Below are 27,690 nucleotides of genomic sequence, written 5' to 3' on the forward strand. Positions count from 1 at the left end.
TATTGTTTGTTCAAATGTGTTATAAATTAGCAAAATTTATGTGTAGAATTTGTATAAACTAATAAAAGTAAGGATATTATTAAAAAAGTATATAAGTTAAGAATATGAAATATATATACTTTAAGTAATTTATTTGATGCAAAAAATAATATAATACGTTATTGGAATTGAACTACTACAGTTTACACAAAGTTTTACACCATTTTGTTGGAAGAAACTGTGCAAATGATTGGATATGAACTAACACCATTTGAACAGTTTTACAAACCCTAAAATATATTTGCGTTTTTTTCTAGTTTGAGCATGTTTTAACGTTTCCGCACAGGACATCAAAAAGTTTTTGGCTGGCCCTGGGTGAACGGACCTGCCTCTCCCAATAAGATGCATGCCATAAGTTACCTCTCCATGATAACGATTCACCTCATAATGATTCAGAGCTTGCCTCTTAATGAAACTATTAAGAGGTAAACAAACAATCTCTTAATCATTCTACACAAAATCATCTAACAATTGTCAAAAAATTCCTAAAAAATCTCATTAAACTCATGTAACTGTTAGCAAACACACCTTTAAGCTAACAAGTGATTTAATAGGTAAAATATATACGAAATAAGAAAATAAATTAAATATTTATTGAATTTATTTTTTAGACTGAATAAAAAACTTTAATGTAATTTAATGATATAAAATATGATGTTACAGATACATTTAAGCCCTCTTATCACGTGAAATCAGCCGTCTTCATCTTCTCCACCTCCATATATATCCCCTTCTTCCTGTAATCTGTTGTAGATTCATAACAAACCAGAAGCCCTACTTTCGCCATTGATTCTGCTGCTGTAAGCTCTCATTATATACAGATTTTCAATCGAGATTCGTTGATCCAGTGGAAGAAGTGAGCATCGGGGGAGATAGAGAGTGGTATCATTAGTATACAGAGAGAGAATTGCTTCTGTATGTCAGTAGATTGTACGCACTGCGATTACTACGGTGGATTTGGTGAGCTTGCTAACCCCCTACAATGGCCTCAACTTCGCAAAAGGCGCCGCATTCTTCCGATGATTCACTTCCGATCCACCGTCAGGCGGTTTCGGCTGACGTCGTTGTCGTCGACAACTGGCATAATAACGAGAAGAAGACGCCGATCAAGAATTCATCAATCATTTCCTTGATCAATCCTGCTGATCCTTCCGCTAATGCTTCCACTAAAGGTATTTTGCTTCTCTTTGTTTGCATATGTGTTGATGTCAATTCGTATAAAGTCGACATTTAGAAACATCTATATATGTGTCTGTAGGGGTTTGTTATCAAGGTTTTTTGTATGTATCGGTATATACGTATATGTATATTTGTACTGATTAAGCTATCAGTACGGATACTGTCGTATGTACAGCTACGAGTATTTTGGCGGATGAACAGGACTGCGTATGTCGTTCTAAGTGCATATTAATACAATATCGTCTGAGATTTTGGAATCTGCTGGTCTGTGTTTCTATTGTTGATTCGTCACCTTTGTTTGATCGTATATGGATTGTCTTTCCCAAATGGTTAGAAATTGTATCGTCCATCTGTCTCTAGAAAGAATTAAATCCTTGTGTTGGTTGGATGTTTACGAATGATTCTAGCTTAGGAGAAGAAGGGTGGTTGTGGATTAGTTGATTATCGTCGTGTTTAAGAGCTACATTCTACAAGTTGGTGAAATTGGAAGTTGTGGTCTATCCGCACTCCATATCCCCCTAGTTTGCATAGGAGAAGAGAGATAAGACAACCAGTATTGCTCAAAAAAGTCATCTTGTTGCTCCAGTAGTTGGCCATTTATCTTGCTTTTAGCTGTAATAGTGATCAAGTCGTTTATGGCAATTGTAAGACACTCTGGTTTCATAAAACTGGATGGAGCTTACTATTGGATGGTTTCCACCACTTTACACAGGTGTATGATGTTCTTGGCCATGCTGCAGTTATCTAATCACGCCGTCAACACACATGAATGAAAAGAAAAGCAATATGTGCATGTGTTTATGCTGTTTCATTAAGTTTTTCTTTTCCCCCTTTCTCTAGTACTATGGCAAGCATAAGAATTCTATCTTTACCTATTCATTGTCTCTATCCAATATGTAATATCATGATGTTGTCTATATCTAATATGTAATATAATAAAACGTTGCCTCGGAAAAGGTTTATGGAAAGACGATCACCTCGAGTTTGCTAGAGAATCTTGTGTATTACATGCTCCAGTATGTAACATGGCTGGAGCAACTGAATGGTATAAACTCTAGCAAACCATTGCATACTACAAGGTTTTGTCTAAAAGCTTCCTGAATGCTGCTTTGAAATAGGTTGGAAAGGCATAAAAGAGAAGGCCTTTTTCTTTTATTTGGCTTTTATATTTATGGTCTGCAGTTGACAAACATATGCTCTGTTCTTTTAGGAATCCAAATCCTCACAAGGGCTCAAACTAGCCATCCTCTGGACCCATTATCTGCTGCTGAAATTAAAGTGGCTGTGGCAACTGTCAGGGCAGCTGGAGCGACCCCTGAGGTATTCATTGGATTATGATGTTATACTCAAATCATCTTAATCATGGGAATGTCATACTGATTATGACGGGCTTCATGAATCGTTTCACTTTCTTTTCAGGTCAGAGATGGTATGCGTTTTGTGGAGGTGGTTCTATCAGAACCAGATAAAAATGTTGTTGCACTTGCAGATGCTTACTTTTTTCCACCATTCCAACCTTCATTGTTACCCCGAAGCAAAGGTGGAGCTGTAATACCTAGTAAGCTTCCTCCAAGGAGAGCTAGGCTTGTTGTTTACAATAAAAAATCAAACGAGACAAGCTTATGGATTGTTGAACTCTCTGAGGTACATGCAACAACTCGAGGTGGACATCATAGGGGAAAAGTCATTTCATCACGAACTATTCGAGATGTTCAGCCTCCCATGGTAGTCCTTATTCTTTCATATCATGTTATATTATGTTGATGCTTTCTTTTTGTATAATCCCATGGGAGTATAGAAACAGTGCTGCAAATTAATGTCTTAAAGGCTTGTTTGTTGCTATATGAAAAGTACTTTAGTATTTGAGTGTACTTATGTTGGAAGAGTACAGGATGCAAGTTTGATAGCATAATCTTGTGTCGGTTGAACAAAACTTAGGAAGCTGAATGTTACTTACGCCAGAGTTGTACTTGTTTTCCGTTAAGAACACCAGTAAAAGTTGGTTATCACTAAACAGTACTACAGGTCGGTCATCCTTATGAGAACTTATGGGGAATTATAATTTCATTTGATACTTTTTGATTGCCGGAATGAAGCAAATCAGTTAATCTTTGTTTAGGAATTATAACTATCAGCGGAATAAACAACAGCAGCTCCTTCTATAAGGAAAATATGTTATATCTTCTAAAATTTCAAGCCATGGCTATAAGTGTTTGATACATTCTCCTCATTTGCACTTGAAATGAGTGTGAGAGGTCCGAAAAGCAGGTTTAAGCTATGGACCATCCCTTACAGATCAGAACAGCTGTGTGGTTTAATTTCTTTTTTTAGTTCGTTTTTGTATGTTCCCAAAGAAGATTAACATTATAGGTGTCCACATTCTTTCCCATCACAGGATGCTGTGGAATATGCTGAATGCGAAGCTGTTGTGAAAGATCACCCTCCCTTTCAGGAGGCTATGAAGAAGAGGGGCATTGAAGATATGGATCTTGTGATGGTTGATGCTTGGTTAGTTCACTTGTGATAATGTTTTGAAGTACACATCTATCTATTCACATATTACAATGGAACTTATCACATGCTGTATTTGCATGAAAAATATTAGGTGTGTCGGTTATCATAGCGAAGCTGATGCTCCTAGCCGCAGATTAGCAAAACCACTTATATTCTGCAGGACAGAAAGTGACAGTCCAATGGAAAACGGATATGCACGGCCAGTTGAAGGCATCTATATTCTAGTTGATATGCAAAACATGGTAGTACTTGACTTTGAAGACCGCAAACTTGTTCCTCTGCCTCCTGCTGATCCATTGAGAAACTACACTCCTGGTCATACACGAGGTGGTGTTGATCGAAGTGATGTAAAACCCCTACAGATTCTTCAGCCTGATGGACCAAGCTTCCGTGTTAATGGGCAGTATGTGGAGTGGCAAAAGGTAGCTACTCTTTGGTGAAATCTCATCTTAATTTTCCTTTTCAGTACAATTTACTTGTTAAACAAGCCTTTTTTTTTGTATTTGGTGGTTGACAGTGGAACTTCCGTATTGGGTTCACTCCAAGAGAGGGTTTAGTAATACATTCTGTTGCGTATGTTGATGGTAGCCGAGGTCGAAGACCCATAGCTCATAGATTGAGCATTGTTGAGATGGTTGTGCCCTATGGTGATCCAAATGATCCACATTATAGAAAGAATGCGTTTGATGCAGGGGAAGATGGCCTTGGGAAAAATGCTCATTCTCTTAAGAAGGTATGTGTCATTTGTATTGTTGTGTTGGAGTTTTAAGGATTCCTACAGATGATTGGATAATTAGAGATTTTTACAATGTGTCTATGCTCACAATATTGGTCTCCTCAGGGATGTGACTGCTTGGGTTATATCAAGTACTTTGATGCGCATTTTACAAACTTCACTGGAGGCGTTGAAACAATTGAAAATTGTGTATGTTTGCATGAGGAGGATCATGGTATCCTTTGGAAGCACCAAGACTGGAGAACTGGCTTAGCAGAAGTACGAAGATCTCGGCGACTCACAGTGTCATTTATATGTACTGTGGCCAACTATGAATATGGTTTTTATTGGCACTTTTACCAGGTGAGTTAATTTCGAAAACCAAGTTTACATGTCGAGTGATTTTGTACTCTGGTGCATCTTGATCTGTGTTAGTATTTGAACTGTTTGCTTCATACTTATAGATTGCGTACCTGCTTTTGTGGAAGGTTGTTCCTTGTTCTAAATGTGCAAATCTTTGATCTTTGAAGCTTTCTAGATATAGCCTTGAGTGACTGCTGTCTTCTGTTTGAATTCTTTATTCTATAATTCAATTTCATCCTGAGCACGTGTATTTCTGAAGTGTCAAGCTAAGCAGTTGAAGATAACTGTTTGCATGGAGTTGAACTTTTTTCCCTTCTTTCTCTTTTCTTCCCTCATTAGACCGTACATCTTTCTTGGTATATCCAGATAATAGAACCCCATGATTTTCCCAATCTAAGTCAAGCAGGTTTTTACATTTTCCTTTCTTTTGTGCCTATGTAATTTTGTAAGGATTTGTTGCATCCACTATTCATTGTTCATACTGTCTTTAATGTGTTCTACTTACTCTTTTTCTTGGCTTTTTAATTACCTTTTGATTATTGATCAACTTACAGAACCACAGCCACTTCAATCTCTACCTCGTACTAAGTGAGCCATGATCAAAACCATTTTTCCTTGTTACATCTTAAATTATGTTTTCATATATCATCAGCGAACTTTGCACTGAGGGGGAGTGGGTGTATAGTTGAGCTTTCTGATGACCCAGTTGACCACATGGCATTTTCTTTGGGTTCACATTGCATAAAGATTCACACAAGCACTGAAACTATGTGATTATCCTTTGGCCGTCTGCCACCATGTAGTTGCATGCACTGTTTTCCTGTTTGTGCAGTTTTGCATAAAGATTCATACCAGCATTGGAACTATGTGATTATTTTTTGGCTGTCTGCCACCATGTAGTTGCATGCACTGTTTTCCTGTTTGTGCAGTGGTAGTTGTTTTTTTTTATTAACCTGGATATCCAACCCGATGTGAGCCGACTAATGCTAGGGCGACCACCCGCTTCGCTGGTAGCCCGAAGTCACCGTATTTAAACCTCCGTGGCCACAAGGGGATTTTTATTCCTCCTTGGATTCGAACCTGGGACACCCAGGCACTTTTGACCTTTGGAGCCCAAGCTCAAACCAATCGGGAACCACCCTTGTGGTTAGTGGTAGTTGGCTTTGGTTTACCTATTTACTATTTATCCCCATGAAATATGTTGTGTTCATTTGCAGGATGGAAAGATTGAAGCTGAAGTTAAACTTACAGGAATTCTCAGCTTAGGAGCACTGCAGCCTGGAGAAGTTCGAAAATATGGTACAACTATTGCACCAGGATTGTATGCACCAGTTCATCAACACTTTTTTGTTGCTCGTATGGATATGGCGGTTGATTGCAAGCCTGGAGAAGCATACAATCAGGTACATCATACATGCCATGATTGAAGATTGAACATCATCAGTATTTTTCAAACCACATCAATGTTATTTTTTGGATAAAGGAGACATCAATGTTCTTTTACACTGTTAGACGTCTATCTGAAAACTATAACAAGAAGTTCCACATTTATGTTGCAACTGGTCTTGTGTTTTGTTCTCCAGGTTGCTGAAGTTAATGTCAAAGTTGAAGAATCTGGGAAAGATAATGTCCATAATAATGCATTCTACACCGAGGAGACATTGCTTAAAACTGAATCTCAAGCAATGCGTGATTGCAATCAGTTATCTGCTCGTCATTGGATTGTAAGCATCTTACTCTTTACTTTTCCCTTCCAATAAAGACATCTTTAAGGATTATGCTGCTTTATGAGCTTTTTTAGTCGAAGTTTCTAACCTGATTTCACCTGTAAAGATGAGAATTGTCAAAGACCTTCCAGCCTAGTGGTAAAGGCTTGGGCATGGCATAGTCATGAACCCGAGTTCGAGCCCTGGGAGGGGAGTGTTGGCGACATTTAAGTGGGGCCTTGTTTAGCCTCCAAATTTGCCCGGGATTAGTCGGGCTTTGGCCCGGACACCCTTTTAAAAAAAAGATGAGAATTTGTCAGGTGTGTGTATATTTTTATGAAATGGTATTTGCTCATCTTTCCCACTCTGAAAATCGATGGTAGGTGGCAAGAAGCAAATATAATGAACCGTTTAACAGATATTGATCAAACTAGAAAGCAATTGATAATGCAAGACTGCTGTTCTAATCTACAAAAACAGCTATGGATGCCCCCATTCTCTATGTTGAATTCAGTCATGTTGGTAAATCAATTCGTATATTATATCATCGAGGGTTTGCCAAATGAACTGTTTAATTGCTAAGTGTGTTTTTTATTTGTTCTTTTAGGTTAGAAACACGAGGACTGTGAATAGGACCGGACAGCTGACTGGCTATAAGCTTGTACCAGGTTCAAATTGCTTGCCTTTGGCAGGTTCGAAGGCCAAGTTTTTGAGAAGGGCTGAATTTCTGAAGCATAATCTTTGGGTTACACCCTACGCACTTGACGAGAACTTTCCTGGAGGAGAGTTCCCTAACCAGAATCCACGTGTTGGTGAAGGGCTGGCCTCCTGGGTCAAGCAAAATCGTTCTCTTGAAGAAACTGATATTGTTCTTTGGTCAGTTAACCATTTTGCTTAACTTATTTGTTTTTTCCTCAACTCCTTTGATTATCCTGTTGATCATGTACGATATAGTATATACACGATATACAGCTTAGGAGCAGGTCCAAATTTGAACTATAATAAACCTTGGAACCAACTATTTATGAATTATTCATGATGAATAACTCTAAAATAAACATGAATGTTTATTCATCATGAATATCATGATTTTCATTATTCATGATACTCATCATGAATAATTCATAAATATTTGGTTCTCAGGTTTTCAAAATATTTACGGTTCTCATTCGAATCTGCCCCATACTGCTTAAAACCTAGTTGTGTTATGCATGGGAGGAGGTGAACAGTTGAAAACAGGCTGTAGGCTGCTTGGTAATGCAAAACACTTTTGATTGGTGCTAAAATCATCATTTGCTGGTACATTGAAACTTTAAGGTACACTGAGAATTGATACATATAAAGGAACATTTTATTTTACTCCAAACTGCACCTGACATTTTACTTGTGTTCTGGCATTTAAAACACATTACCTGCCAATAGTTGTTCATGAAATGAGAAAATAATATGTTTATCGTATAGAGGCGGTTCTTGAGTGGGGGGGGGACCTAGAAAGTAGTAGTAATTTACTATAATATCCACTTCAAGAGTACATTAATTTGTCGTGAACCTTCAGTGTCTGGTTGTGAAAACTTTTGTTCACACACGTCTCTGTTAATTGTTTTATGGAAACAACCGCTCTACTCTTAAAAGATAGAGGTCAGGCTGCGTATATTCCCCCCCCCCCCCCAATTTTGGGGTGGGATATACAGGGCTTGTTTGGTTTGGTTTGGTTAATGGTCAAGTTTGCAAGTGTGAGAATTATCCTTCCTATTGACTTGATCTTCGAATTTGCAGGTATGTATTTGGGATCACTCATGTTCCCAGATTAGAAGATTGGCCTGTTATGCCAGTGGAGCACATCGGCTTTATGCTTCAGGTACGTGTTTGCTGTTGTATGGTTAGCCTTTCGTTATATAAATCGTGCTATGGTCAATATCACAAGTACATTAAACTGCGGTGATCCTTTAATGTCCACATGCATCTTCCCTTTCTCCTACATGTGAATTGATCATCACCCCACCATCAGAATTGACTCGACATACGTTAAATCAATAGCTATCACGATATCGACCTTGCCCCATTTTGACAAACTCACTGAAGTTAATAAAACCAAGGTTCTAATTGGCATGAGATTGAGCCTTTTGAGCCATGGTGAGAACACAATGTTTTTCAAGGTGCGACTTATAACGGCAGATCTATATATCATGTATATAATTATATATACACATGTTTGTACCATTACTTTGATATAAGCCCACATACAAGTAGGTTATATTCTAAAAGCGAAAAAGTAAAACACTAAAAAGGTGAAAGAAAATTAAAAAGTAAATGAAGATCAAATAACGTCTTACAAAAAAACACGCCTTGGACCATCGGATATGTCATAAGGATAATGTGGCGTTAGTGATGAGCCTTGCGCCACGATGGTTGCCATGGCGCTCTTTTTAGAACACGGGATAAAAAGTCAAAACATGTCTCATTTTGTCAATGCAAATTTTCCCGGTTAACATAATTTGATCCCACGTTGTTTGGATAAAAGGAGCAATGAATGCAGAATCTGCAATTTTGGTCGTTAAAAAACAATAGTATTTGGCGATCCCTACAGGGTTATCACAGGACTCTTGGATATATTTAGAGGTAGGCTAATGGACACCTGTGATTGCCAAATACACATCTATATATAAATATATAAATCCTCCTTGACACATCAACATCAAGAGTACTTTTGTTACAACTCCGACCTGCGATATGACTTGATTTTGATTTTGATTTATATAGGGTGCATATAGCAACACTCTATAAATATCCTCACGCACATCAACATAAAGAGGTTCTTTTTACATTTTTAATGTACGATTTGACATGATTTTGATTTGTATAGGTGTGCATAGCAACACCGTAATGCTATTTTCACCCTCTTTTATGTTAGAATATGGTCAATTCATGCATTGAAAATGTAAAAAGTAGGTCCTGATGTTATGTGGGTGAGGAAGAAATTCTTGGTAGCCGGTAGGGGTGTATTTAGCAATACATAGGGGTGTTAACACTATATATTGCTAAATGCATCTCTACCTATAAATTTATTCTTCAGGACCTACTTTTTCCATTCCCAATGCATCAAAACAATTCGATAGGGGTAGTCGTTGAACCATACCACATAGTTCACCCGACCCGACAATACCCATTTGGGGAACGTCCAGTGCCAAAGTCACTTAGTGATAATTTGATTCTTCGTCGCTAATTTGACTTGGTGCTGACATAAAATCGGGTGCAAATAGCATTACCCTGATTTGGTGAGAGGGACTGTCTTTATCTCATGCACAGTTTCACAAGGCTAGGAGTACTAGCAGTACTTTTCACCTGTCTGTTCAACACCCTTGGAACCTTGGCTTTACCCCAGATTCCTACGTAATCCCCTCACTGGTCCCTGTCCTGCTACCAACAACTGAGAAAATGTGGGTACATCGTTGCATTATGTTATTTTGTTAAGACTTCTGCAACAAACCAATCTAATTTGTGGTCAATAACAGATTAACAAATTTGACCAATTTGTTGTACCACACCATTTCTAACCACGTTTTCGTAAAGGTGAGGAGGCGGTGGGGGGAGGTAAAATCGAAAACTAGGGCGTTCTTACCTATTGCTGACCGATACTGATTCCGTCAGCTAGTTTACCAACACACTCTGACCTACAAGTATGCTGTAAACAACCATTTTCAGTCATTGCATATACCCAGACCGAACCTCTTGCCTGAACCGTACTTTATAAGGGGTTGGATATCTCTTCTATCGGAAGCGTTTTAAACCGTGATTCCAAATGTGGATAAAGCGGACAATAGTTAGTACTGTTGGCCGATAATGTTACAAATGGTATTAGAGCCAGGAACTCAACAGTGTGCCAGCGTCTCCTTGAGAGCGGTGGATTTTCAGATCCCATATCGATTGGAGAGGAGAACAAAGGTTATAAGGGGTTGGATACCTCCTCTATTGGACACATTTTAAAATCTCTAGTCTTCGGTGTGGATAAAGCGGAAATGTTTGGTACGGTTGGCTGGGGATGTTACACTCACCCAAACCATGTTTATCTCTCTTCCAAAGATGATCTTTAACGCCGTTGTGTTTCGTAGTTGCCGCATCGTTTTCAGTTTACATTTTGCCAATTTTAGTCCCCCCCCCCCCCAAATCATCATAATCCATTTGCTAATCTTTGTTAAAATTCTATTTGGTGCAGCCACATGGATTCTTCAACTGCTCACCAGCAGTTGATGTCCCTCCAGGAGCATGTGAAGCCGATACGAAAGACAGCGATGTTAAAGAAGGCGTTGCTCCCAAGCCCGTTTCAAACGGTTTGATTGCGAAGCTTTGACGTTTACGCCAACCAAACCGTCTCTTACCTTTCTTTATCTTTTAGCCTGTCTGTCCTTCATCCGTAGTTCAAATTCGTACTATTTAAAAAACTGGACTTTAGTTATCTAAATTTGACCCGGTCCCGGTTCGGGTTCGGGTTTGGGTTCGGTTTCGGTTTCTTTGCTTTGTCTGCTACTGAATATACTCCCTCATTTCAATTTCAGTTTTTATCATCTTATCATGCCATTTTGCCAAGCGAGAAATCTTACCTGATAAATGAGGTTGATGAATTTTTACTAGTATGTTATTTTAATGATCGAAAATCTTATCAAGTAACGGTTTTTTAATCAGTTTGTGTTGGTAAAATCCCTTAAGTATCTGTTTTTCAATTTTATTTTTAATTATTAGATAAGAAAAATAGTTACTTTATAATTATTATTTAATTAATTGAAAAATATAATATAATAATTATATATTTATTAAAATGTTCTTTTTATATTATAGATATTTATTTTGTTACAAGTAATCCCCATTTTGGTCAAATCTCTACTTTTCCCATATTTTTTTTATTAATCTGGATATCTAACCTGCTATCAGGTAGTATAGAGTTGTTGTATTTGAACCTTCGTGACTATAAAGAAATTTTTTATTTCTTCTTGGATTCGAACCTGCGACCACTAGGTACTTTTGACATTTGGAGTCCAAGCTTAAACCAATCGGGCATCACCCTTGTGGTTCACTTCATTTTTTTTGAATCAATGAGAATGGCATGACATTTATCCGGGAATTATCTAAATTTTTTAAAGGATTTTAGGAGCCGTTTATTAAATGTGTATCTAGTAGGCGTTTATCGGGTTATTTACCTTATTGTATGAAGATGACAATGACCGAAAATCTTATCCGATAAGAGTGATGATAAGGATGAAGAGTCTTACTCTTACCTGGTAATTAAGGACGGCGACTCTTACCCGGTAAATGCTCCTAGGTAAATTATTGTATATGATAGCGTTTTATACAATTTTACCCTATAAGTACCTACCAGGTAAACTTTTAAATAAACGACCCCTTATTCTAAAAAATAAAATGATTATTTTCATAAAAACCATAAAAAAAACCCGACCTAAATCCATTTTCATTGTCATATATCATATATCCATCAAGTAATTGTGAATGGAACTAGGTTTGGGTTTTACAATAATAATATGGCCCACAATGTTGTAGATGCTCCTTTGGTCTACTTTTTATTGGATGCCTTTACATTGTTGATTACACTCTTGTTTGTTTACCTTTTAATAGTTTTATTAAGAGACAATTTTTGAATCATTAAAAGGTGAATTTTGTGTGGCAAAAAAGTTTGCTTCTTAATGGTTTAATACCCCCTGAATGATTTTGTATGAACCATTCGGTGCCATAATTCCATTGTAAACAATTACCGAACAACTATATTCCATTTTGCACTATATCATGAAAGTCTCTTAATCGTTCAACAACTGCCAAACAACCCCTTAGTAATTTTCTCCTCACATACATCAACATCAAAACTCACTTTTTAACATTTTCAAAGCATTATTTAACTCATTTTAACATTAAAAGAGGTGCAAATAACAATCAACCTACCACTACCACTGCCACCACCGATAAAGTCCTTGTTAGAAGTACACCTTGAGACTATATGTCTACATTATTGGTTTCCTTCCTATAATAAGACCCCCCCTTCTATTTCAAGCCATTGCAAATAATCCATCACGAACCTTTTTATTTAACTAAAAATTATTGCGCGATCTTAATCATCACGACCAGTTGTTGGACGAACATGGAAGCAGTAACTCGTAATCGAGATCGTTGAAATCGTGTTTCGGATGGAAATAGGAATTCGACACGACAATTGAAATAATTGGTGTTTTGGATGTAACTAAAAACGATGGGCAAAACATCAAAATACATAACAAAGGACTTGGACTGCATATTCGTATTTTAGATTCTCTACATATTTATTTGTTGAATAAAAAGTACAAGAAAATATATTTTATTTTCTTCTGTTTTAAAATAAATATTTATTATTTTTATTTTGTTTCATAATAATTTTTCACTTTTAAAAATGTGGAATTCGTTGGAGCACTTAGGAACAGGTCTTCCAATTTATAATTTTAAATCTTTTTTATGTAAAACCTGTTTGATTTAGATAAAAAAAATATAAAAAAAGGAGTCGACTGCTCAAGGGTTTATGTACAAAGAATGGACAAACCCTTATGGGTTGTATCTGATGACATGGAAAGAGATGTTTTTATGTCCTAAGAAAAGGAATTTGTCCATTTTTTGGCAGGTACCCTTTTGTTGAAGGTCGTTTGACCTTTTTCCTGAGAGTATGACATGGGTTACTTCAGCGCTGTAGCGTAACTACTTGAAATTCAACGAATCCTCTGTTTTCTTTGAGCGATCTCATTTTTCTCATTGGGTCCGGGTAGAGACCAAAGATCTTGAGTGTCTGGGAACATATTCCAACTAATTCCCGGAAAAATACAATATTCAATAAAAATAAATAGGAGACTGGTAATTACTAATGTTGTTGTTTTTTTAAGTATATGATATTTATATATGACAAATAGAACAAATAAATCACACATCATTCTCACATTTGGTGATGTTTGAACCATTGACCTCCTACGAGGTCAATGACTCACATACTGCTAGACCAAAGACCATTTGGTACTAATGTTGTTGTTTATTATGGGATGAAGAAATACATTAGTTTATTTATTGTTAATGATAAAATTATTATTTAATTGATTAAAAAGTGCAATAATTGCATATTTTATTTATATATATATATATATATATATATATATATATATGTGAGTGAGTTCAAATAAAAAACACTCAATTTGTAAAAACCGTGAAAACCTCATTTAACCAATCATAATTTTTCATTTTGTTCATTTTTTTGTAATTATGAGAGGTTGATTAACTGTTTTTTATTGTAGAGGGTGTTAATTATGGATATTATCATCTTCATTATTTTAATTTTAGAGAAACACATGAAACAGTTTCATTAAAATTTCATTAAGTAGTATAGGAAACAATTTCATAACCACATATGAAACAACTTCATCAAAAAAAGTATTATATGAAACAATTTCATAACCACATATGAAACAACTTCATCAAAAAAAGTATTATATGAAACAATTTCACAAGATTAACAATTTCATGAAAAAATTTCATAAGATTAACGACGGATGAAAGTAGTTTTTACAAATTGAAGTGGTTTCATTTGATCGCTCCTCCCTATATATATACATACATATATATATATATATAAGGGTCTAATTAAATAAAAACTATTTTGTTTGTAGTAACCGTGAGGTCTAATCTCAACCACAAATCAAAGGTTAAATTAGGAAATTAACAATTTTGGTAATTTTAACTTAAAATATTAATTAAGGGCATTTTAGGGGTTTTATAAATATCCTCTCTCATCTCTCCTATTTTCTCTCTTCAGCGAATCTTATTTGACGAACTTTATTCCGATAAATCTTATGTCAATACAAGATACACACTATGATACCTACAAACGATATTTATTGTGATACCAGATATACATACAAGATGCACAATGTGATAGCCTTTGTAAAACAATGAAAATAATAAAAATGCACACTATGATACATTTCATAAAACAAATAAAATACATTGTGATACAAGTGAAACATTGTGAACGTTATCACTATGATACATTTTGATTCACAAACATCTTTAAAATATGATGTGTATTATGTAACTGATATAGTAGTTAACTAATTTTAATTAAATATTTCCTTCAAAAAAATTTAATTAAATACTTTAATTAGTTGTCAAAAATATAATTATTATATTACTTTTTTAGCTTATTTAAGAAATATCATTAAATATTTCAAATGAGTGGTTCACATTGGATCTCACAGTTAGTACAAACTAATCAGTTCTTTCTTGAATGACTCCTATATATATATATAGAGAGAGAGAGAGAGAAATGAGCGTTCAAATAAAAACCTGTCCCATTTGTGTAAACCATGTAAATCAATCTCATCCATCCATTTTCTTGATCAATGACCAAGATTAGTTTACTTTATTTTAGGAAATTAAAAAAATATATATTAAAATTTTATTTTATTTCAACAGTAAGGGCAAAAATGGTAAACAAAATTTAAATTTGGTAACATCCTTCTCGATATTAATGACACTATTTTCATTTTTTAAAGCAATATATTATTTTTAACTTTAAATCACATTCATCAATAAAACATATCAAAAAAATTGAATATAACACACCATATTCAATTATATGGAGTGAATCATTTTAAATTTTGAATTACATTATATGAACGAAATTGGTTTCACCATGAAAATGTTTCGGTTCACATAATTTATTTGCAACAAGACCCGGTTTCACGTTCATGAAACCTGTTTCATTTTCCTTTTCAAAATTTATTTTCAAAATGCACCGGTNCTCTCTCTCTCTCTCTCTCTCTATATATATATATATATATATATATATATATATATATATATATATATATATATCCAGGAAGGGTATGCAGGTGATGTGGTCACATATCTCGATCAAAGACCCGTGAATCACACGTGATTTTAGTGTCACATATAACTTGGTACAAACCAGAACCAATCAAAAAATTTGAAAATTAGTATCAAATACAGCTGGTTGGTACATGATCTAAAATTTCACTTATCGAATACCAATTATAGTAGTTGGTAGAGGAATTTGGGAAAAAAAATTATAAATACCATACCAAGTCCACCCGTGCTTGTTTCCATATAAAACTAATGGGCCATTTACCTAACGCTTACCAGATGCGTAAGCATTTACTGGATGTCATTTATCTTTTGGAAGAGCATGACAAGTATTTAAAATCTTACATAGTAAGAGACATAACAATGACTGAGAATCTTACTCGGTAAATGAGAAAAAAAAACACTTACTAGATAAAAGAAACTTACCAACAATCTATTTTGATAGTCGAAGAGTAAGTAAAGAGTAAGTAAGGGTCGTTTACCAAACTCTTACCTGGATAAACACTTAGCAAGTCACATTATCTTATCAGATTAATGACAACGACCAATAATCTTACTTGCAAGAAACGATACTCTTATCGGGTAAGTAAAGACGACGACTCCTACCCAGTTAACGCTTACCGGGTAAACTTTTATATACAATACCGTTTTGAGAATTAAAATCTTATACGATAATTAAATGATAGTGTTGAATTTTACCGATAAACAAGTGCTATTAAAATTGATAGTATAACTTATAATCATATCATAAAAATCTCAATAAAATAAAATTACAAAAGGATCGATTTTTCTCTCTCCACTCCACTCCACTCCACGACCATAATAGTGATAGCCAGTGGCCAATAGTCCTACCTGCAATAATCGCAACCACCCATCGGCACCCTCCGCCACCGTCCGCCGCCATGGCCCAACACCAAAAAACCATCCAAGAACACCTCGCCCTCCAAATTCTCCTCGCTGATAGGCTCGTTAAGTCCGCCAAAGAAGTCGAATCCTCAAAATTCGACTGCTCCGATCTCGCTAAACTCGCCGTCCAACTCACCCATCTTCTGCGCTCCACCGCCCGCCTCGTCGCCGGCTCCGCCACGCCCACTTTCTACGACCGCCCACTTCGTTCCATCTTCTCTCATCTCTCCTCAAACCTCCACCGAGCCCAAACCCTTGTTCGCAAATGTAAGCATCGCAACAGCATCCTCCGTCAGGTCTTCGCCATTACAACGGCCGCGGACGTCCGCAAGGTGTCGAATCTCTTGGAATCCTCCATTGCCGACCTCAAATGGCTGCTTTCTGTTTTCGATAACAATGGTGTAAACCTCTCCCTTCCTCCCATTGCCAGCAACGACCCTGTTCTCGCTTGGGTCTGGTCTAACATTGCCGCCGTACAACATTCCGACCAACTCAAAGACCGAGTCGACGCCGCCAACTCACTCGCCTCGTTGGCCGGCGACAGCGACCGGAATAAGAAGATGATTATCGAAGAAGACGGAGTTCCGCCGCTTCTTAAGCTACTGAAAGAAGGAGCTTCACCGGAATCCCAAATCGCCGCTGCTAATACACTATTCAATTTAGCTGCCGATCAAGAAAAAGTCGCCGGATTTCTTCCATTCCTAGCTGTTCCCACCATTGTTAAAGCTCTTAACGATTCAACGACCGTTATCGTTCGAACAAATTTGATCAATTTGGTGTCGAGAATGGCCGAAATGGATTCATGGGTACAAGAGGAATTCGGAAAGGAAAATGTGATACGCCCAATCGTCACATTCTTGGCAAACGATAACGAAATTGGAAACAATGGCGGTTTCCGATCGAGTTCGAGTTCTTCGTTATCTTTCCGTGTTAATAAAGAAACCGATATCAGTTCGCCGGAGGAAAAACGGAAGCTTCAGATGAGTTGTGGGAGGGCATTATGGATTCTAGCAAAGGGGAGTTTGTTAAACAGTAGAAAGATCACCGAAACGAAAGCGTTGATTTGTTTATCGAAGCTAATCGAACACGAGACCGGAGAATTGCAGGCGAATTGCTTGATGACGGTGATGGAGTTGGCCACAGTGGCCGAGTTGAACGCCGATTTGAGACGCCAAGCTTTCAAGCCCAATTCACCGGCTGCACGAACCGTGTTGGACCAGCTTTTACGAGTCGTGAACCAGGAACATAACCCGAAGCTTGTGGTTCCGGCTATAACCGCAATTGGATCACTGGCTCGAACCTTTCCGGCTAAGGAGACTCGAGTAATCGGACCGCTGGTTTCGAAGCTCGATCATAACGTCAGTGATGTGCCTAACGAAGCGGTCATGGCGTTGACGAAATTCGTGTCTCCGGATAACTTCAATTGCGTGGAACACTCGAAAGCGATTATCGATTTCGATGGGGTTCCACATCTAATGAGTTTCTTGAAAAACAATGATAATTTCAAGATTCGGGTTCATGGGCTTAAACTGCTGTGTTATCTTGCGTTACATGTCGGTAACAGCAACGCTCTCGAGCAAGCTCGAGCATTGAGCGTAATGGAGGCCGCTGCTCGATCGGTGGTGACTCAGTATCCCGAGTTGAAAGAACTGTTCGCAAAGGCGATACACCATCTGAATCTTTACCAAGCAGGAACTCATACCCATATGCAGGCTTATGTACCATGATGACCAACAAAATCGGCTTTATAGAATGCCAAAGATGTCTTAATGTCCTAATAGACTGCTTTACAGGACTTTAAGTCCAGTGGTCATGTAATCTGAAGTCTTTTAGAACGTTTTTAGACATATTTAACGTCGTATAAAGCCGATTTTGTTGCAATGACCTTGTCGTCTTGTACATTTTGTAAATAGTTATGATCGGCGAGTGTTTAGTAGGATTCGAACCTGATGTCTTTGGGATACCGTAAGGGACGGCCCGATAAAATCAATCTTGATGTGTGTTATTTACATTTTGTGTTAACACGGAGGTCTGAGTTCTCGTAAATCGATCACCTTCTCATTTGATATTTTCCTCTCTATATATAGGGTTTGGTTCAGGGGAAAATCACACAACGATGAAAAAATGAGGATCATCGTAATAATCATTACAAATAATTTGTCCGGTATGCACATGTGTATGACACGAAGATGTACAAAAACCTGGAAAGATCTTCAATACTTGTATGCACAAGTGCATATTGTACATATGAATGATTATCACGGTTTTCTGGGTTAGAAGCTTAAGAAGAGATCTTCACCTTTGGATTAATCATAATCACGAACTAGATCAATTCCCTTCTAAAGCGTAATTCATGGGTTGGCATGAGATTAAAGGTTATGAAGGGTTCAAATCTCTTCTTACGCTTCTCAGCATAACTTCCCTTCTAACATGATCCTTTGTCTGTATGTGTGTGTATATATACGTAAATAGTTGGGTTTCGGTGAGAATGGAAATTATGGTAAGAAGAGTAACAAGGGGATTTCCACCATTGGATCAATTGTAATCGAAGATCAGCACTAGTGTGGTGCACAGAGATCTACCTGATCAATTCATGTGATAAGCGCAATTGATGGGTGGGGCCGTGGGGGTGAGATTAAAAGTGATCAATAGTCCATATCCTTTTTTATGCTTCTCATCTTAACTCTTATTCTCACACGAACCTTCGTCATATATATATATATATATATATATATATGTATATATATAACAAATTGTTGGGCCTTAAGAGCAGAGCCAGATCTCCCTACAGCAACCATTGTGGTTAGATTTCCATAAAAGATGACAGAATAATGAACGTATGTCACTGAATGCAACCATCTGCTAGCACAAGGAACCTGTGTGTGTATGTGTATATATATATATATATATATATATATATATAGAGAGAGAGAGAGAGAGAGAGGAGCATAGCTGAAAGAGTGTCAAATTCCTGAATATACTATACACCGGCTCAAATACCATGTTAGAATATGTTGAAAACCCTGTAAGTCTCTATCTAAAAAAGCCCTCATAGAGAGAGAGAGAGAGAGAAAGGGAGGTTTCTGTACATAGACGTTTAATGGTCATGTCTAGCTAATGTAGGACTCCAACATGCCCCCTCAAATGGAGGCTAGACATTACCCCCTTAGAACAGAGGGTGTTTAACCGTCTATCCTCTGTTTCAGAGGGCACGTTGGAGTCTCACATTGGTTAGACATGACCCATTAAACGAGATTTACAAGGGTTCCACATATCCTAACAGTTTCCGTCTGATCGTGCCATAAATGGACATGTAGATGATGAAATGTAGTTTATAAACTTGGTTTGATTCTTGATGATGGTTTTGATCACATTCATGGGACTATAAACCATAGAAATCAACAGTTAGATATGATTCTTTCCATGTTAAGAAACTAACACGAGTGTCTTAACTCTTCGTCTAACACAAAAAGGTCGGAAAAAAACTCTCTTTTCGAGATTAGATTCACGCCCACTATATCTATATAAAGATCTTACCCGTCTTCATCATCTTACTCGTCCTACGTCACAAAACCTCGCGTTTGAACCATCTTCCGTGGCGTTCTTCACTAAACCAACGTCCCTTTCGCTTTAAAGACGTCTATATTTGGGCGGTGAACTATCTTTTCGAGATTTCAAGATTCGACTCGTTTCTAGAAACTTTTCGTGTCAAACCCATAATTGGAACGACCCCTTTTTGCTGAGTAATTTGTTCGAAATCCCGAAAGAGAAAACAACAAATAAATGCAGTTGCTTTCAGCTGAGTTATGTTCTTCTGTGACAGTTTGTCAACTTAACATTCAGGTGACTCCACATTATTGAACTCCAATCCAATGTGAAAAAGATGATTCAATTAACCACAAGGGTGGTGCTTGATTGGTTTGAGCTTGGCTCCAAAAGTCAAAAGTATCTGGAGGTCCCAGGTTCAAATCCAAGGAGTTGTGGCCACGGAGGTTCAAATACGATGACTCCGGACTATCTGCAAAGTAGGTGGTTGCCCCGAGATTAACCGGTTCGCATAACGGGTTAGATATCCAGATTAATTTAAAAAAAAAAAAAAGATGATTCAATTCAAATTGGGCTCCTTTAATTTTACTGCAAGTTTTGATTTTTATGATGCATCTTTTAAATATTTCTCATTTATTATGGAATTTAAGGTGATTTAATGTTCTTTTAAGTGACATTTATGACACTTCGTCAACTATTCAGGGGTTGGCCGTTCTTTAACATGTTAAATGTGTGATTTTGAACGGTTTTAGGGTCCGATTTCACAATTTTTTTGGGGACTTTTATTGACGAATGTAAAACTATAGTCCATCTGACAAAATAATATCGCCTCTGTAATTTGTATGTATGTATCTTTGTTATCTCATTTTGCAGTCTAATCAAAAGTTTTAGGTGTAAGGCCTCCAAAAAGATTGGAACGTTCCCTGCCCTTTTGTCGGTCTCTGATGCCGACTGAGATTCTAATCCCGTAAGCTAAACGAGGGACTCTTAGAGGATGTTTACTACTTGCTTACTATCTCTTGTAAGATACGCTTACTTGGTCAAAGATGTTGTGTACCAAGCCCTCTTATCGATCCATGATGTTGACCAAGATACTGAACTGGTAATCTAAGGGAGGGATTCATAATCGCTCAGTGATTAGTGCTGACCCAGACTGCACCAATGATTACTGCTGACTCAAATCGCACACTCTTACTCAGTTAGAGTTTATCTAACCCGTGTTCATAAATGGTCTCTCGGGTTATACATAACTTATACTCAAACGGGTTTCTTGGTTCCGGATCCAAAAACCCACATCTAACAGGATGAAACCATTACCGTACGACTTAAAACTCATGAACTTTAAGTTATCATCAATGTTTTCAGACCGTTTTTTTGGAAAGTTTTGATATTTGTGAAGCATCTTTTTATAAATGTCATTAAGTGGGCAATTTAAAGTGATTATAATTGGGTGGGGGATGGCTTATTACTTTAAGCACAGTTGAGGAATAATGAAGGGGTGACTTTATTTACCAAGGCTATTATGTGCCCAACAACTTATAGCAAAAAGCTTTTGGTTTTTGTAGGGTTCTTTGCTGGTGAGCTTATTAAGACCAATTGTGAATTTCTTGGCTTTTGCCTTTCAACTACTCACCTGTCATTGTCTTCTTTCATGCCTACACATCGGTCTTGCGTGTGCTTCCGTTGTTCGTTTTCATGACGTCGTACGTCTTAACGAACCCCGTTTTCGCTTGCAATTTTGTCATGGATAAGCACCCCCAACACGGGTATTACGGCTATGTTTGGCAAACTAGCGGAGATAAGGTAGCTGTTGGCTAATAAGTTACTTAAAAGGACATGTTGAAAAGTTGCTTTATTCTAAAATACGAGGGGAATGGTTGGAAAATAGCGAAAAGAAGCCTCGGAGCTTATTGAAAACGTCATCTTAGGTAACTTACTGATTACCAAAAGAAACTTTTTAAATAAGCTCAAAACTTACGGTTGCCACATGGCCTTCGTGTACATACTCATTGTTCTTGCAACAACTACCTGTACACACAAAAGGCCCAAAGGGATGTGGTGGAATATCTCATCTGTCTTTGGTTTCTTACAGTCTCCTTTGTCGAGATACCCTTTTAACAAAAACCGTAGGATCTACGATATCGTTTTACGGGTGTGTTTTTTTTCTTTTTTTTTTTTTTATAAAGAAAATGTAAAAAAGAAATGGTGAATTTGAGTTCAATTATTTGAGTTATGAGTTATTGACCTTTTCTGAATAGCATATTTGGATGAACTCTTTCTCCACATTAGGGAACTTGGCCACACACCCCTATCTAAAGTGTGTATGGGCTCATATAGCTCAAATGTGGGTCCCACCTACACTTCTGAAAAGTTTCACTTTTTCCCAAAATCTGTGTCTTGTTTTCTGTCTCATGTTTTCACAGTCTTTGATTTACTTGGGTTTGTTTGATTACCTATGAGAAACTGTATAGGAGGGGATTGGACTAAACTGGACGAGAAAGTGAGGTAGGTGGATAAAAGAATCGTGGCAGCGATTTCAGGTTATAATGTGACAAGGGTAATTTAGTAATTTACTAAAATCTGACTAATGGGTTCGTCTGGTTAAACATGAAGTTACCCAGAAGGGAATCAGAGAGGACAAGATGGAACTGGAGTGGACGAGGTAGGTGAATGAGCAAGACTTGGTGGAAGGATTTAGGGTTTTAATTTGACAGGAGTAGTTTAGTAATTTCTCAATCTTGTCACATTTGTCTGGTTTTTGTCCTGCTCAGTTTTTGGCCTTGTCAGTCTAATGTCATGTCAAAACATGGGAGAGCAAGTTTATGTTATGTCATGTCATGTCTCACGTAGCAAATGGACTCTAAAGAACCTGGAATACCAAGCCAGAGTGTACGTCGAGTAGACAGTTATGGGATCATCGTGTCACGTTGTATCACGTTGCTTCCAAGATAAAACCAATAAAAGCAAAAGAATCGTCGCGTTTAAGTCATTCATTCAAAACGATAAAAACACCAACGTCGATAAAACACCGAGTCGGAAAACGGGAAAAATTACAATACGACACGCGAACTCGACACCTTTTAATATACGTCTTATTCGGGCCAAATTAAACGACATCAAAATGTTGTAACCCCACCCGTTTCAACAATCCAACAAAACTTTACAAAGCCTTCGTCATCTCTCTCTATACCGAAACAAAAACCCCAAAACCGAAAACCCGAAAAAAAAAAATTACATACGGTTCGATATAAAACTAGCTGTACGATTAATCGGGTAACTGTGCCCTGTGCCCATCAACCTTTTTTTGAGTTTATTTTGTTGATAAGAAAGAAAATAAATGGTGTATGTAAATTTACATGTGAATCAATCATATCTGATGGAAAACATCAGTGTATTCACCGGATAGTGACCCCATTGGGTACATATTGAAATCTGATGCATTATTGACTTGTACCTCGTGCATGTTTTGTTGTTCCCATTGACCTATGCACCCTTCTTCAGATTTCACATTGACGCCATTGAAATGGAACATTTCTCCTTCAAATGTCATCTGTTGAAACCCTGCAGAAAGGCTGTTATTCATCTGTGAACTGTTGGTGGTGCTTGAGCTATCTCTTGCTTCATTCATTATGAATGAGGTCGTTGTATTCATTTTCGAACCCGAATGATCCGAAAAACTTGCTAAATTCGGCAATGAAGTGTCGTAACCGGTTTGTTGGTATTGAGATAAGAGATTGGAGTTGTAGGTGATTGGATCGATGTCGGACTGGAATTCGACTAAGAATAGAGGGTCGCAGGCGGATTTGGTTAAGAACGAACCGGTGTCCATCGACGATGATGAGGATAAGATCAATCCACCATTGTTGGCATGAAAAGCTTGCTCTAATTCAGCTGCTGTCATTGGCATTGACGACGAAGAGCTCGGAAAAAACTCGGATTTTTTGTCGAAAAACTCGATCTTTTTCTCTTTAACGTCGTTGTTATCCGTCATCGGTTTGTGGGTGTTCGGATCAATCCCTTGTTTCATCAGTTTTTTCTTCAGACACGAGTTCCAGAAGTTCTTGATCTCGTTATCTGTTCTTCCCGGCAACTGCGCGGCAATTTGTGCCCACCTGGAGACCGATTTTAGCGCAATTTTCAACAAAGATTCAAGAAAAAATCGAGGGTTTTCGAAGGCGGATTGTGCGTTACCGATTGCCGAGAACTTGATGCAGATTGAGTATGAGATCTTCTTCTTGTTGTGAAAACATTCCTCTTTTAAGATCAGGCCTCAAGTAGTTTATCCATCTAAGCCTGCAACTCTTTCCACATCTTTGCAATCCTGCTTTTTGTTCAAGATTCCGAAATAAGTCAAAAGAGTTTCGAACTTTATATAAATAGAAACGTAGAACACCAAAAACCCGAGTCTTTTCTTGCGATTTACAATGAAAAGACTCGTTTTTTTGTGACGGAACGCGGGGGAATCAAAAACCCGAGTTCGTTAATGCAATTGGAACGGAAAAACGACTTGGTTTTTCCGTGACAATCACAGAAAGAATCCAACACCGGGGTCTTTTCAATGAGAAAAGACTCGTTTTCCGTAACAAAGAGAGATGGAATCCAGAAATGAAAGACCCGTTCTTGAAAAACCCGCATCTTTTTCGTGCAATTTGCAATGGGGAAACGAGACGGAATCCCGAAACAAGCAACGGGTCTTTGAGAAAAAAGACCCATTCTTGAAAAACTCGCATCTTTGCAATGAAAAAAACGAGACAGAAAATTCATGAAACAAGCAACGGGTCTTTTCTCAAAGACCCGTTGTTGAAAAAACCCGCATCTTTTCTTGCAATTTGCAACGAAAAGAACGAGACAGAAAGCCGAAACAAGCAAAGGGTCTTTTCGTATTGCAATTTACAGTGAAAAAGGATGCGGGTTTTTGGAGAAAGCGTACGAACCGGCGTGTTTAGGAACAGAACTCCAGCAACCAACGCCGAATCGGGTAATGTATTTAAGAAGCTTTTCATCTTCTTCAGGTGACCATAAACCCTTTCTGAGCTTCTGCTTAACACAACAAGAATGGCGACCCATTGAATTTGCAGGTGGTTAAAGAAGAAGCTGCTTGCTGTTGTTATCACTGCAAATATATAAGCAGGCAAAGGGGGATGGGAATGAAAGAGAGAGGGAGATTTATGGGATTTCAATATTAATTTCAAGTTTCTAAAAGCTTGTGTCTTTTTGTGAAGTGACCAATCAAGATTTAATTCATTTTAATTAATCGATTAATTATATATGTATATATATAAAGGGGAGCGTTCAAATAAAAACCACTTAATTTGTAAAAATTGTGAAAACCTCGTTCAACCAATCATAATTTTTCATTTTGTTATTTTTTTTGTAATTATGAGAGGTTGATTAACCATTTTTTATTGTGAAGGGTGTTAATCATGAATATTATCTTCATTATTTTAATTTTAGAGAAATACATGAAATAGTTTCATTAAAATTTCATTAAATATTATATGAAATAATTTCATAACCATATATGAAACAAATTAATCAAAAAAAGTATTATATGAAACAATTTCACAAGATTAAACAATTTCATGAAAAATTTTCATAAGATTAAACAATGAAATCGACGTATGATGGTGGTTTGTACGGTTTTTACAAATGAGGGTGGTTTTCATTTGATCGCTCATCTATGTATATATATATATATATATACACAATTGAGATCATGTGAGACCGGCCTGTTTTTGTGAGACCCACTTTTGTACACTTGAAACTTCACAGCAAAACGTTGTAAAGGTAGCCTTCATGATGTTTTTGTTGTGAATGTTCGGCTTTTTTTTACCTTCACAGCAAAAGAAGTTCAAGTGTAAAAAAGTAGTCTCACGGATTATCTCAATTTAACGGTTTACATGGGCTCTCCGGTTCTTTATTTTTCCATGTTTAAAATACAAACAAAAATCAATCAAGTGAAGTATTTATGAAAATAATTAAAATTCATTTATTGTGAGTTAAATATTTATGAAAAATGATTAAAGTTCATTAATTATGATCAATATTTTATATAAAGAAACATTGAAGATATTTATGAAATTAGATTTTTATTAGAGTAGATTGACGGTTGACATTTATATATATTTAGACTTGGGATCACGTGAGACTAGATGTTTTTGTAAGACACTTTTTTTACGCTTGAAACTTCACAGCAAAACGTTGTGAAGTGTTTTTGCAGTGAAGGTTCGGCTTCTTTTTATCTTCACAACGTTTTGATGTAAAGTTTCAAGTGTAAAAATGATGTCTCAGGAAAACAGTCTTGTATCACGTGAACCCAACCCTATATATATATATATATATATATATATATATACTTCAATTCTAAGTATGATTTTATTTTTCTTCTCATTTCTTAATTTTATTATATATATATATATATATATATATATATATATATATATATAATAAAATTAAGAACGCGCAATGCAGCGAGATAATCATACTTAGAATTGAAGTTAAGAAGAAGGAAGTAAGAAAGAGAAGAAGAATCAAGTGGGATTGAAGCAAATCATTTGAGGCCTTTGCATTGGATTGGATTAGATTTCAAGATATGTTTGTCTCTCTAATTTCCAATTATTATTATTATTATTATTATTTACATAACTAATTCTTCCTTTCAATTTTTAGCTTTTTCATTATTTTAACTGATTAAAAGTTACACAGATAAATCATTTTTATATATTATTTTGCGCTATATAATAAGAGTCTGTTTAATCATTCTGATCATTTAATCAGTGTGCACCAAATCATTCAGCAACTGTCAAACAACATCTAAAACTATAAAGACAAATCCAAACAGGGAAAAGAAAATAAATTCATATGGCCTTGCTATGCTTTACTACAAAGGTAGTCGTACAATACAACGAAATACATCCCGGTATTAATGTTTTGCTTTTATTTGTTTCTATCGATGTTATCATACGGTTTTATGTGATTTTGAGAAAACGATAATATTTTTATGTTTCAATAAAATATAAACTTAAAGATCTCATAAAATTTAATATATATATATATATATATATCGATATCAGTATCAAATTAACTATTCAAAAATCCTCGTTTTTTGTGTAATTTGTTTAATTCGATTTTTTATTATAACTTAATTTAGATTTAATAAGGAAATAATTTACTTTCAATTTAATAATGTAACTTTTTTGCAAATTTGTTAGAAGTTAATAATTATCTTAATTATATTTTAAAAAAGTTATATGTAAAATGAGATATTTATCATGTATTTGATTATGTTTATCTACAGTTAGTTACACAAATTCGAACATAGAACTTTAATAAGATGTAGTTATATACAATTTACTTGTAACCTTGAATTTTAAGTAATATACATAAATAAACATTATATAATACATTAAAAATGATTTTTCAGAGTTTGTATCAAATGTTTTATAATACAGTATATTAAATTTGAAAATGATTTTATAATATATTGTTATTTTAACTTTAACTTTTTAAATATAGTGTTAATTTTTAATTTAATCAAATTAAACATGTGATACCTTTCATAATTATATATATATATATATATATATATATATATATACTAGAAGCGTATTCGCGCAATGCAGCGAGATACATCGTGATTTTAATATTTTATTTTATTCTTTATCTCGGTCGATTTATAATATGGCTTTATGTGATTTTGAGAAAGCGATGATGTTTTTATTTTTGAATAAAATATATGTTTGAAGACATCATAAAAATTTGACAAAAATATATTGATATTAGTATCAAATTAACTATTTGAAATTCTACATTTTTTTTGTAATT

At 36.1% G+C, this 27,690-nt stretch overlaps 3 protein-coding genes across 3 annotated transcripts; 2 read left to right on the top strand and 1 right to left on the bottom strand.

Moving 5' to 3' along the window:
- Window positions 1-776: 776 nt before the first annotated feature.
- Window positions 777-11,005, top strand: LOC112514385 (copper methylamine oxidase-like). Its single transcript, XM_025120827.1, has 12 exons — window positions 777-1,211; window positions 2,429-2,538; window positions 2,638-2,943; window positions 3,614-3,726; window positions 3,824-4,154; window positions 4,250-4,465; window positions 4,574-4,810; window positions 6,028-6,213; window positions 6,394-6,534; window positions 7,124-7,392; window positions 8,293-8,374; window positions 10,730-11,005. The coding sequence occupies exons 1-12, from the start codon at window positions 1,022-1,024 to the stop codon at window positions 10,862-10,864; spliced, it is 2,316 nt and encodes a 771-aa protein (XP_024976595.1). The 5' UTR covers window positions 777-1,021; the 3' UTR covers window positions 10,865-11,005.
- A 5,311-nt stretch (window positions 11,006-16,316) lies between these two features.
- LOC112514251 lies at window positions 16,317-18,047 on the top strand. Its single transcript, XM_025120583.1, has one exon. The coding sequence runs from the start codon at window positions 16,317-16,319 to the stop codon at window positions 18,045-18,047; it is 1,731 nt and encodes a 576-aa protein (XP_024976351.1).
- Window positions 18,048-22,936: 4,889 nt separating this feature from the next.
- LOC112514593 (transcription factor MYB86-like) lies at window positions 22,937-24,933 on the bottom strand. The gene is made up of 3 exons (XM_025121157.1): window positions 24,801-24,933; window positions 24,058-24,187; window positions 22,937-23,978 (listed from the first exon to the last, which is right to left on the bottom strand). The coding sequence occupies exons 1-3, from the start codon at window positions 24,931-24,933 to the stop codon at window positions 23,234-23,236; spliced, it is 1,008 nt and encodes a 335-aa protein (XP_024976925.1). The 3' UTR covers window positions 22,937-23,233.
- Between the last annotated feature and the right edge of the window lie 2,757 nt (window positions 24,934-27,690).

Source organism: Cynara cardunculus, assembly GCF_001531365.2.
Source record: "Cynara cardunculus var. scolymus isolate 2C chromosome LG 6, CcrdV1, whole genome shotgun sequence".
In the NCBI taxonomy this organism is placed as follows: Eukaryota; Viridiplantae; Streptophyta; class Magnoliopsida; order Asterales; family Asteraceae; genus Cynara; species Cynara cardunculus.

Bases quoted from the DNA above. Each gene is read 5' to 3' on its own strand.
- LOC112514385 (XM_025120827.1), top strand. From the start codon at position 1,022: ATGGCCTCAACTTCGCAAAAGGCGCCGCATTCTTCCGATGATTCACTT. The intron at 2,539-2,637 runs GTATTCATTGGA...CTTTCTTTTCAG, and splicing joins CAGCTGGAGCGACCCCTGAG to GTCAGAGATGGTATGCGTTT. The intron at 4,155-4,249 runs GTAGCTACTCTT...GGTGGTTGACAG, and splicing joins AGTATGTGGAGTGGCAAAAG to TGGAACTTCCGTATTGGGTT.
- LOC112514251 (XM_025120583.1), top strand. From the start codon at position 16,317: ATGGCCCAACACCAAAAAACCATCCAAGAACACCTCGCCCTCCAAATT.
- LOC112514593 (XM_025121157.1), bottom strand. From the start codon at position 24,933: ATGGGTCGCCATTCTTGTTGTGTTAAGCAGAAGCTCAGAAAGGGTTTA. The intron at 24,188-24,800 runs GTTCGTACGCTT...AACAAAAAGCAG, and splicing joins TTCTGTTCCTAAACACGCCG to GATTGCAAAGATGTGGAAAG. The intron at 23,979-24,057 runs GTAACGCACAAT...ATCGGTCTCCAG, and splicing joins CATCAAGTTCTCGGCAATCG to GTGGGCACAAATTGCCGCGC.